Source organism: Podarcis gaigeae (genome assembly GCF_964106915.1).
Source record: "Podarcis gaigeae genome assembly, chromosome: 1".
In the NCBI taxonomy this organism is placed as follows: Eukaryota; Metazoa; Chordata; class Lepidosauria; order Squamata; family Lacertidae; genus Podarcis; species Podarcis gaigeae.
This window is the reverse complement of record NC_139678.1, coordinates 60,078,997-60,091,681: the sequence shown is the minus strand read 5'-3', so window position 1 is coordinate 60,091,681 and position 12,685 is coordinate 60,078,997. Positions and strand designations below refer to the sequence as shown.

General features: G+C 43.9%; 1 protein-coding gene across 19 annotated transcripts in view; it reads right to left on the bottom strand.

Annotated features, from left to right (window-relative positions):
• The window catches only part of NAV2 (neuron navigator 2), a 555,491-nt gene that overhangs the window by 28,280 nt on the left and 514,526 nt on the right, over positions 1 to 12,685 (bottom strand). For all 19 annotated transcript variants that reach the window (XM_083748518.1, XM_083748520.1, XM_083748503.1 and 16 more), the window contains 4 exons: positions 12,189 to 12,263; positions 10,833 to 10,916; positions 8,920 to 9,031; positions 7,820 to 7,965 (listed from right to left, as the gene is read on the bottom strand). In XM_083748518.1, coding sequence (XP_083604644.1) covers positions 7,820 to 7,965; positions 8,920 to 9,031; positions 10,833 to 10,916; positions 12,189 to 12,263 — 417 coding nt within the window. The remainder of the gene's footprint in view (positions 1 to 7,819; positions 7,966 to 8,919; positions 9,032 to 10,832; positions 10,917 to 12,188; positions 12,264 to 12,685) is intronic.

The window sequence follows — 12,685 nt, the reverse complement described above, 5'->3', positions numbered from 1 at the left end:
TTAGGCTTCCAGGAACATGAGTTTGTATAAATAGTCTCCTGTGTGTTTGTTCTTCCCTCCCTTCTCCCCTTTTTGGGCGTGTTTGCTGAGATGTGTGGTTCTTCGCCAGGGTTGTTTTTTGTTTTGTAAATAAACCTTATCTTTGAGTTACAAACCGCATGCTCCAAGACTCCTCTTTGAAAAGATACTGCCTCTCCTGCTCTTCAACTGCTGTGCGAAATACTCTGCTGTAGTGGGACTAGTGACGATGGAAGCGCACTGGGCATTTACATTAAACTAATTAAAGTTTAATGGGACAGGTTATGGATGTTTGTACGTCAAGAAGGAGCTAAGGAGTGCAGTTCAGAGTGATTTATGCAAGGACTGGAGCGAAGTCAGAAGCAGTTGCCGACAACGAAAGCCTTCAAAGCAGCTTGAGTCCTGCAATGTGCCTAGAAAAGTTTTAAACAGGCACTGAGCAGTTTGTACTCGCTGGAAGACGTCTTATTCTTCAAGGAGCCACCTCAGCAGCTGGGAGACGGTCTACAGGTGTGTGAGTATCGTTCCTAAGCCCCAGGGAGGATGGCAGAGTCCCAGGAAAGTTTTACTGTCCCGTTTACGCGACTCAATGGGAAAAATTGGCAAGATTGGAAGGCTAGAGTGAGGGTTTGGTTGCAAGCAAAAGAGTTGTGGAATTGTACTGAAGCACCGCCTTTACAGGCAGCTGCAGACGCGTCTGCAGAAGACAAAGCAACAGCAGCAGCTTCACAGAAACGTGACAGGAAAGCCCAAGGTCTACTAGTTTTGGCAGTGGGACCAGAGCAAATGCCTTATGTTTCTGAGTTAAAGAACACGCATGAGGTCTGGACGGTTCTGCAGCGGCTAAATTCCAGAAACACTGCAGGGGCCAAGATCCATGCTACAAGATGTTTGTTTGATTTACGTCTCCAACCGGGAGCGTGTGTAAAAGAACATATTGCCAAAATGGTGTCTGCCTTTAATCAACTAAGACAGCTGGGCATTCCTTTCTCTATGGAGCAGCAGTCATACATATTGTTGTCTTCTCTTGATAAAAGCTATGAGACTCTAGCTCTAACTTTGGAAGCTATGCCTTCAACTGAATTAACCCTTGAATACATTTCATCTCGGCTTGCAGATGAACAGGATAAGAGGCAAAGAGAAAGAGGTTTGTCTTTAAAGGGGAGTTATGCTGTGCCTAAGAGTGTTGATGCTGAGTTTGAGCACACAGTAAATGCTTTTGCAGCTAGACACTGTTTTCGCTGTGGTTCCCCTTCCCATTTAATTAGGAATTGCACACGTGAACCTGGTCAAGACAGCACCAAGGCCGTTACCCCTAGTTACCAGACAAGGAGTTCCAGGGGACGTCGAAGAAGAGGAGGAGGTCGTGGCTACTCCCACAGCACACAGCACATGGCTTCAGTAATGGCGTTGATGCAAGGGCGTGGCCAAGGCAGCAATCTACGCTGGTTGATCGACAGTGGTGCATCTCACCACCTGGTGGCGCCATCTAGTGTCCGTTTGCAGAATTGCAGACATTTGCAAACCCTTAAAGTTGTGACAATGGCAGATTCAACTAAACGTTCCTTAGAGACCGTAGGCACAGTGTTCTTGAAATGTTTGCAAACAGAAATTGATGCCTACGTCCTAAAGGGATTGAAGGGGTGTATTTTGTCTGTGTCAGAACTTGATAGAAATGGGTTTAAAACTGCGTTTGAAAATGGGGTTTGCACTATTTCAAAGAATAACGTATCTCTTTTGCAGGTGGAATGCAGAGATGGGTTATATTATTTTGAGACAAGTCCAGATGAAGTTGAACAGGTTCATGCTGGTTGTGTGAACACGCCTACCCATAATTCTTGTGTCCATTTATGGCACCGCCGTCTGGGACATATTAATTTTCAGTATGTTAAAAGGCAACCTGAATTATCAGAAGGGTGCAAAATGAACAACTGTACTAAGTATTTGGATTGTACTGCATGCAAAAGGGCGAAGGTTCATAGATGCAGCTATCCCAGTTCAGATAGGAAATCTGACAAAGTATTCCAACTTGTGCATATGGACCTATGTGGCCCAATGCCTGTTGCTAGCATGGGAGGTTCGAGGTATGCACTGTGTCTCTCGGATGACAAAACAAAGGTTACATGGTTTTTTCCTCTCAAAACAAAAGCAGATACTGCAGAAACAGTTAAAAATTGGGTTCATGCAGTGGAACTTGAATTCGGTACTAGAGTACTTGCTTTTCAGACAGACAGAGGGTCAGAATTTACCGGGTCTGTGTTGCAGAATTTCTTTAAGAAAAAGGGAATTAAGCATCGTCTGTCTACACCTTATTCCCCCCAAGAAGGAGGCGTGGCCGAACGTAAAAACAGGGTTCTGCAAGAGTTGGCAAACTCTATGTTGTTTGATGCTAAACTCCCTCAAAGTTACTGGGCGGAAGCCTGGCAGGCGGCTACTCATATTCTGAACCGAGTATATAATTCTGTAATTGGCACTACCCCTTATTTTGCTTTATATGGGAAGAAGCCCAAAATTAATTACTTTCGGGTGTTTGGATGTCCAGCCTATGTACTTATCCCAAAAGCGTTAAGGAAAAAGGGAGGTCCAAGGGCTAGGAAACTCATCTTTTGTGGGTACGAACCACACGCCAAATCTTGGAGGTTCGTGAACCCAAATGGGGATACTACAAGAGTGGTCCTCAGTAGGAGCGCTGAATTTTGTGAGCAGTCTGGATGGACTCACTTACACGGTAACCCTGACATTTTGAGAGATGATTTAGGCATTTATGCTGAGAATGAAAGTCCAGAGAGTAGTGAGCCAGAAGAGGATGGTGCACATGGTTCAGATGCAGATTCTGACCAGGCACAAGGTTCTTCTCCTAAGGTAGAAAAGCCAGAATCTAGGAGTGTTCCAACATCGCCAGTCAGTAGGCCTAGCAGACAGCAAAAGCGAAGCAGGTCGCCTGCAACACCAAGCCCAAGGGAGGTATCTAAACGGAGGTCTTTATCCCTAGAGGCACATCCAGGTATAAAGTCTGAGACAAATTCTGACAGCCAACGGTCAGAGGGGGCACAAGAGGAACAATTGCGCAGGTCAAATCGTGCCACAAAGAGCAAGCCGCCAGAGCGGTTTAAGGTGACAAGTGTATACGTAAATATGGCACAGTGTGAGCCAGGTAGCTATATGGAAGTACAACAGCTTCCAAGCTCAGAAGCCGTAAAGTGGCAGGAAGCAATGGAAAAAGAGATGGCTTCAATGAAGTCTCTCGGTGTGTTTACAAGTACAGAGCTTCCGAAAGGGCAACAAGCTGTAGGTTGTCGATGGGTATATCGTTTAAAGCCCACAACTACTGAGGAGTTGCAATATAAAGCCCGACTAGTTGCAAAAGGGTTTTCGCAGCGCAAAGGTGTTCACTATTCTCAAATCTATGCCCCAACTTCAAGATCGGAGTCATTAAGAATGCTTTTAGCCTCTTCAGCTAAGAAGGGAAATAAGCTGTTTCATTTTGATGTCAATGTGGCTTATTTAAATGCAGACTTACAGGAGGAAGTCTATATGACACCACCACCAGGTTTTGAAGGAGACAAGCCAAACCAGGTCTGGCGCCTACACAAATCCATTTATGGGTTGAAACAGTCTGCCCGTAATTGGAATTCCTGCTTAAACGATGCTCTAGAGAGCATGGGGTTCAGAAAGAGCGCAGCAGATGCGTGTCTTTATCTAAAAGGCTCGGGATGTGAACAAGAAGCAGTTTTGATATTTGTTGACGATTTATTATACAGTGGAAAGGATGATAAACTTGCACAACAATTTGCCACAAAGCTTGGAGAAAGGTTTCAGATAAAATCACTAGGCAATGTATCTGTTTATCTAGGAGTTAAAATTCAGCAAGATGAAAATGGAAACTATTGGCTCAGCCAAGAAGCTAAGATCCAGCAGTTGCTGGAAAGGTTTAAAATGGACAACTGTGCTGGTGTTAGAACCCCAATGGAGCTAAGTTACATAAAGGATGCTCAAGCCGAGCAACAGACAGAGTTCAGTAATCCCGGGGTTTACCAGTCAGCGATAGGCAGTCTACTCCACATTGCACAGTGGACTCGGCCCGATATAACATATGCTGTCAACATGCTGTGTAGACAAGCTGAAAAACCATCAATGCATGCTTGGCAAGGAGTAAAAAGAGTTTTAAGGTATCTCCAAACTACCAAAAGGTTTCGCTTAAAACTATCAGCAGAGGGCAGCACACAACTTGAATGTTGGGCCGACAGCAGTTGGGCAGATGCTGGACCAGATAGAAAATCAGTGTCAGGAATGGCGATAAAATTTGGAAATGCACTAATTGGTTGGAGATCAAGAAAGCAATCACTTATAGCTTTAAGTTCAACTGAATCTGAGTTCAATGCATTATCAGATGTATGTAGAGAACTGGAATTTTATAAGCAACTGGTACAAGAATTGTTTGGAGAATGTTCCCTACCTATCAGAGTGTGGGAAGACAATCAACCTTGTATTAAACTAGCTAAATCGGGTCAATTCAAGGCACACACAAAACACTTGGATATCCGTTATCAAAATGTATGCCAAAGTGTAAAACAAGGTTTAATTGAACTAAAGTATTGTCCAAGCCAAGAAAACCTTGCAGACGGTTTTACGAAAGCTTTGGGTCCGCAATCTCATAAATGTTTCTGTTCAGGTTTAAATTTGAATTAAGGTTGGTACAGCTCAGTGTTACGAGCGAGAGGGGGTGTTGCTATCAAAGGGTTAAAGGGTAGCAGAAACGCTCTAATCACTGAGCAGCTGGAGGTCATTAGGCTTCCAGGAACATGAGTTTGTATAAATAGTCTCCTGTGTGTTTGTTCTTCCCTCCCTTCTCCCCTTTTTGGGCGTGTTTGCTGAGATGTGTGGTTCTTCGCCAGGGTTGTTTTTTGTTTTGTAAATAAACCTTATCTTTGAGTTACAAACCGCATGCTCCAAGACTCCTCTTTGAAAAGATACTGCCTCTCCTGCTCTTCAACTGCTGTGCGAAATACTCTGCTGTAGTGGGACTTGTGACGATGGAAGCGCACTGGGCATTTACATTAAACTAATTAAAGTTTAATGGGACACGACCTTTCGATCGGCAAGTCCTAGGGGCTGAGGCTTTAACCCACAGCGCCACCTGCGTCCCTTTGCGCCACCTGCGTCCCTTCAAAATAACTTTGCACAAAAGCCCCATTCTCAACTTCTCCACCATACATTTGGTCAAGTGAACATTTCTCGGATCCGAACATAATCCCTCAGAATTACTGTACACAAAAACTCTATACTCATATTCTCTGCCACACATTCTGGCAAGGATTCATTTGTAGGGCCTGTACACATGACCATAATCTCTCAAAATCACTGTGCACAAAAGCCCTGTACACAATCCTGTACACAATCCATCAAAGTTACTGACCATAATAACCCTATTCTCATTTTTTCAAGCACATGTTTTGTCAACTATACATTTGTAGAACCTCCTGCACACAACCAGGTCCCCAATCCTGAACACATGCCCTGCATGTATAAAACTGTACATGTGTAAAGACCCTTTCCACTCTTGGTCTGAGGTGCAGAGGTCAGGGAGCCTCAAGGGGAGACAATTCCTCTCCATGTGCTGATTAAAAGAATGCAGGAGGTGAGAACAGTGCTTAGACTCTGTAAATTACTGGCCTCCCATAATATTCAGCAAAAAGAGGAGCAGGCCTCAGGCTGACATGCTCTTTTCCATTATTGACAGAAAGTTATTTCTGTCCCATGACAGAATTTGCATTGTGAAACTCTTGAAAGGATAATGAAAATACTAGAGAAAGAAGTTTATTGAGGGTAAGGGAGGGCCCATTTTCAAACAAGCATAAGTCAAGATCCAGAAGGGGAGGAAGTGCAGAAGCCCAGATACTGGAGAATATTAATGTTGGCAACTCACCTGCAGTTTCATTGTTGCAGGGGTGGGGAAGTCAACCTTTTCCAAGGAAAAAGCCTTAGTGGGCTGAATAGGATCTACAAGTCTTATGTTAGCTAACCCTTTTTATAGGGAGAGGAGGCAGCATCCGTTTATTTGCTTACAACACACAAAATCCAAAGACGCAAAGGGACTACAGGAACTAAGTTCATCTGTTCAAACTACGATAAAAGCAACGTCACGATGGCAGAGGTAGTATCACAAAAACAGGATTCGATATCAGATACCTTTCCTCCAGCACATGGGACCTTGCATACAATAAGCGGCAAGCAATGAAGAAATGGGAAGTGAAAATGGTTATTTTGAAGGCTTCTACCACAAATTAAGTTTAAAGACCGATACACATAGGTCTCACTTTCCGAACACAATGCATTCCCAGGAAATCATTCATTAGGTCTGCACAGCGAGTTGTTTCCTATGGGAACACTTCTATTCAATGCTTTCTCCGGCCATGCTTTCTGCCTGAAACTGCAGCAACCAATCAGCAAAAGCCAAACAAAGGAAAAGCTGATTCGTCCAATCACTCCTGCTCCCTGATTGTACCAAACTCTCTCCCTCTGCCTGTAATGGTTGCCACCGACCAGCAAAAAAACAAGTACGGGTTGGACAAACTCTGGCTGTTTGGATATCTGAATCAGTCATTTGTATAGCAAGGTTTGGGTACAATTCTTTGCATTTGGAAAACTGAGATTTTGGATAACAAATGTTCCGATCACAGGACCTGTGTGTATTTTTGTTTTGCCATGACAATACAGTGGTACCTCGGGTTACAGAAATCGTACCTTGGGTTAAGAACTTTGTTTCAGGATGAGAAGAGAAATCGCGCAGCGCAGAAGCAGCAGGAGGCCCCATTAGCTAAAGTGGTGCTTCAGGTTAAGAACAGTTTCAGGTTAAGAATGGACCTCCGGAACGAATTAAGTACGTAACCAGAGGTATCACTGTAGTCAAAAGAGGGCCCAAGGTATAATGAACATAATTAATACTTTTCCTAAGGGTGAAACCAGACTACTCAAGAGAGCGGAGCTTTTCCTTATGCAGATAGCTTACACACACATTTATCATGGACACAAATACTAATTATTATTTGACTGCTAGATTTTATCACCATCTATTTAAAGTAAAATCCACCACTTCCAACTCTCTGTGCAGATGAACAGCATAACACTGAGTCATATAATTACTTTATGCTATACTTGATCTTAGCCAAAAGGCTGGTGATTACTTTTTGGTGTGAATTCTTAACAAGTATTGTACTGAAATTCACATTTCCACACCTATGGCATGGAAAATTCATCTGGAGGAGCAGTGTGTGTGTGTGTGTGTGTGTGTGTGTGTGTGTGTGAGAGAGAGAGAGAGAGAGAGAGAGAGAGAGAGAGAGAAACTAATTCTTCCCTTGCATATCATTTTTCCAGTCAGAATTGTTTCCCCTTCTAGGCTGCTGTTGGCCCCATTATATTAAAAATACACCAATTTTGGTGACAATAAGCTGAGACAGTCCATACTTCACTGAACAGCACAGTGGAAGGGGTTAAACCACCACTTCAGCTGCTCTGAAATTAGAAACCTTGTAGATGCATTTCAGGGAGGAGAAAAAAAGTGGGAGATCCATTCACAGATATCCTGTGGTAAAACATGTTGTTTGGATGTCACCCACTTCCAGCTAAAACTTTGTCAAGTCCTAAGAATGGGCATAAGTTAACATTTATTCACTGGGTGTCCATCATACTCATTTTAGTTCAAGGCAGTGCATTTACTTGGCTCATGTACTGTATTTTCTGGAAAGCTGATAAGTCACACACACTTCAGTTCATTTGATCTGCTCTGTTGAAGCATACGTACCCAGTTCTTTCTTTTCTTTTTCTTGGAGTCACATTCTATGTTGCTTCCCACACTGGAATGGCTGGTTGCACTGTTAATGCTAGAGACACTGTCTGAGGAGTGCTGCCTCCGGATCCGCAAATCAGTGGTTTGTGCAGTCCCACTTCCTACATGGTAATTAAACCTAGTTAAATGCATTCAGAAATGGCATCTTCCTTTTTCTTCCTATACATGTACATTCTCCCTTGCTGCCCCTTGCTATCACATGCAATCAAAATTGCCTGACCCACCTTCTTCATAGCCAGCCCAGAGAACTATAATAGTCCTGTGCTGGTACTGGCTGGGGCACATGGTACTGTATTTTTTCGTGTATAAGACTAATATAAGACTAGGTTCCCCCCCCCTAAAAAATAATGTCAAAATTAGGAGGCGTCTTATAGACGAATACATCCCCCCCCCACTTTCTTAAATCCGAGTCCCCCCAAATAGGGGACGTCTTATACATGGGGGCGTCTTATAGACGGAAAAATACGGTAGTTGTAGCCAAAATATCTGGAGAGTTTAATCACTGAATATCTGTTCTTCCTGCCATACTATATCCTAGCATGGATCCAGAATTGGCTTCCATAGTCACTTACGGAAACACCATTAAGACAGTGTTCATGGAAGACAATCTTACTTGGCCACGATTGATTGCCAAAGAAGAAGAAAGAAGACTATCCTAGCATGGCAGAATAACATCACTATGTGGGTGATGGAGCAGGAAGTGAATCTTGACTGCTGAAACAACAGAGCAGCTGTGGTTATGTTAGATGGAAGAGGCAGAGCAATGCTGACTACTGGGTATGGAGACTGTGGCACTGGAAAAAAAACTGCTAGAGAGATGTGGGTTGCAGCAAGGGACCCTACTGTAGTATTGTGGGGATTCCTAAGCTACATGTCTATAAACAGTATTAGTAACAACAGGCCTACCACTGCAAGAAATAAAGTTCAGTTTGATGATTAAACACATCTCTGGAAAAAGAAGTCTGCAAAACTTTGCATCAGCTATTACCAAGGGGATGAATGCCCTCAGAGCGTTACACTGTTATTGAAAGGGAAGGCTGAAATCTTTCCTTTACCTTTGCAGGCGAGCTCAGGTGTGTTAATTACACCATTTATGGCAGCCTGAGCAGCAGCGTTTTGTTTTTTCAGTAGTTCAATAGTTTTTCTTAACTCATTCAGTTCTGAATCCTGCAACACACACAAAAACAAACAAACAAACTAATGAATGAATGTTGCCTCTGGATTTTCTCCAAAGAGTGGTCAAGCAGCCTGTACAGCACTAAAAGTTGAGACCATGCAGTCAAGCTGGATGGGTGTTTAACGGGGACTCTAAGGTGAGTCTGAATCTGGTACCTGAGCAGTGGTCAGCTATGGAGACTTAGGAAGATTTTATGGATTTCACCTGTTTGTATGTTTGTCTAACTGATCAAAGATGGCTACAAGTAGAGAAGAATATCGGTGGTGCTGAGCACATGATGTAAGGGTATAAGGTCATTTTGTGCTTCTGCACATGCGCTGAAACCCGGAAGTACCGTATTTTTCGCCCTATAAGACACACTTTCCCCCCTCCAAAAATGAAGCGGAAATCTGGGTGCGTCCTATGGGGCGAATGCAGGCTTTCGCTGAAGCGTGGAGAGCGAGAGGGGTCGGTGCGCACCGACCCCTCTCGCTCCCCAGGCTTTAGGAAGACATCCGCAACCTAGGCAGCCCTGCGAGAGTTCCCGCAGGGCTGTCTAGGCTGCGGATAGTAGCCTGCTTCCCGGAGCGTCGGGCACCCTGAAAGCAGAGCGCCCGGCACTTCGGGAACACATCCGCAGCATGGGGAGTCCTGCTGGAGTTCCCGGCAGGGCTCCCCACGCTGCGGATAGCAGCCTGCTGCCCGGTGGGCGGGGCGCCCTGAAGCAGAGTGCCTCGCGTGCCGGACAGACATCCGCAGCGTGGGGAGCCCTGCAGGAGTTCCCGCCAGGGCTCCCCACGCTGCGGATAGCAGCCTGCTGCCCGGCGCGCAGGGCACCCTGAAGCAGAGCATCCCTCGTGCCGGGCATACATCGGCCAGCCCCACAAGCTCGGGGGACAGCAGGGAGGCGCAGCGCCGCCATCCCGCTTTTCCTCGACCTGGTTCGGTTTCCGCGACCTGCTTTGGGGGGGGGGAATAAAGGAATTTTTTTTTTTCCTTTATTTCCCCCCCCAAAAAACTAGGTGCGTCCTATGGGACGGAGCATCCTATGGGACGAAAAATACGGTAACCTGTTCTGGTATTTCCAGGTTCAGCGGAGTCCACAACCCAAAAATGCAAACCCGCAGCATTCGTAACCCAAGGTAGGACTATACTAGATAAAATTCATAGAAAATGCATTATTTGCAGTTTGCATATATATTACAAACACATGCAAAAAAGCTAGGTTAATAGTAATAAAATACTAAGGGAGTGTAATAGTAGCCCAGAATACGGCCTGAAGACATCAGTTGGTTTCTACTGCTGGAACTAAGCAGGTCTGGTCCTGTAAACTCTCTTGAGAATGAAAGACCACCTGGGAACCAGAGGGAAGCTGCTTAGGGCTCTTTGGAAGAAAAACAGGATACAACTGAAATAAGTATTTATTGCTTCCAGTCATTGTATAATTGGTCTCTGCGACCCCTCTAATGTACAGGCACTGACATGCTCATTTTGTGGAAACGATGAGAGACAGAATGTCAGGTTTAAAACATGGACTCAAGAAAGCGCAGGGAATAGGAACTAGTGTCACCAGATAACATTTAGTTGCTAGTGCAAATGGTCTAATACCTCATTTTCACCCCACCACTAACCCCAGAGAGAAAGTTTATACTCAGTTGTCACTGGAACGTCAGCAGCACATAGATGCCTGAGAAGTTTTGCTTTACTCTGCAGCCCAAACCCAAAGACATCACTTTACTGCGAACCCAATTTTAAAAGTTCTACTATGGAATCTAGGCTCATGAAAAATGTACAAGGGAGCTTCAGACTTGCCTTCTGTTCTGCTGTCATGGTAAGGCTTTGTAGTCTAATGGTCATATTTCCTAAGCTCTGTTCAAATGCTGCCACGAGGTGAGCCTGTAAGTTGAATTGCATTACACAATCAAGACTGTACCTTTGTAGACTGTTTGCAGAATAATGCAGAAGATAACATTACGGCATGCAGAAAGTAATCCACAACCAGCTAGTCCAGAAAGAACAGCACAGACAATTGAAACCTGGCAAACCTAACATTCCTGAGATGACAAAACCATCAAACTAAATGGCCACACAATAACCACTGATGCTTCTGCATCTGGGTCTAAGTGTCACCTGCCATGAGCTAGCAGTTCCTGGCTTGGAGCTGTGATAACTGCTCCAATAAGTCATAGCAAAGTGTCATAACCTGGCCTGTGAAGTCTTCTGGCCTCAGGTATGTTTATACATGGTGAATCTGCTTAGGATGGCAACTTTATAACCACTTCCTCCAAGCTAAGGAAAAGCCATGACAAATATTTATCCCGTATCAATGTGGTACAGTAAAGTCTTGTGCAGTCATTCCAGCATTGTTCATCATCAGCACATAGTTGCCTTAACCTAACTAACTGTTCTCACATTCACCGTGAAAACAACCATGAAGAGTATGATAACACTGGGATATGTGGCTCTTGCTCCCTCTGGCCCCTATAAAAACAAGCCTGGCTGAACAAGTGAGAAAACATGGGAGAAAATAAAACAAGCTTAGCATTGACTACATGTGTTATGAAGCTAAAATGTTTACTTAAAAAATACTGGAGCGAGTAATTCCCGCTTGAAAAGGTCTGCCAACTATTCAAAGAACGAGCGAAGAGTCTCAATTCAAATATTAGTAGGAAAAGAGGCATTTAAAGGGGGAACAGTTAGTACATTCCATAGTGCTGATTAAGGTGATCTCTCTGTTAGATTTGGATAGTTGATGTGAAACCAGCCGAAAGGATCAAAAGATGTTGCTATTTGACAATTGTTCCAAGGGTAATATCTTAGTGGGTGTTAATTAGTATTGTATGAATTAATTGATCAGCACAACCTCCCCACCCTGTGCCCTCGCCAGATCTACTCCAGAGGGTTTGGGGAGCCCCTAGAACAGTTTTAGGGGGACACAGGGAGAGGAGGGGGGAGAGACTCTACTGTACAAGCGTAAATACTCACAGTAATGGGACACATTATTTGGATACCACCCACAGTTAGTCAAAAATGTATTACGTTTAAAAGTTAATGTATTTTCATTTTATTTTTAAATACCAAACTACATCTGAAATTCTTATAAACCGGCTCACTGTTTATCACCAGACTGCTTCTGTCTAGCTATCTAGCTATCTCTATTGTACTCACATTGGCAGTCAACTGTGTTGTCAGAGCCGAGACTTTCTCTTGGGATGCATCCAACTCCCTCCTTAGCTTGCGAATCTAAGTATTATATTTCAAAGGAATATTTTGTTTGACAAAACACTTTTCAAAATTAAGTTACACAAAATGAGAAAACGTATCTACCTGCTTTTGGAAAAGATGAGAGAGAAAATGTAAACAGGAATCCATATCCAGACCAAACTTGAAATGACAATATTCATAAACTAGTAAGCAGAGGTTGGGAATGACTTTTGGGCAGAGGGCTGGATCAAATAGTGCCCAACCCTCCACAAAAGCAGCTGGATTTGCATTTGGCTCCAAATTTAAACAGCAATTAATGTGAGCCAAATGCAAATGAACAACTGGGCTTGTGCGGCTTATGAGTGCGCTTTTGATTGTTCCTTTGCAGCCATGCCTTGCATTCAGTGCTTTTAAAATCTGGTGCCAAATGGAAGATGTGCTGATTTTGGCAGGGATCAGAT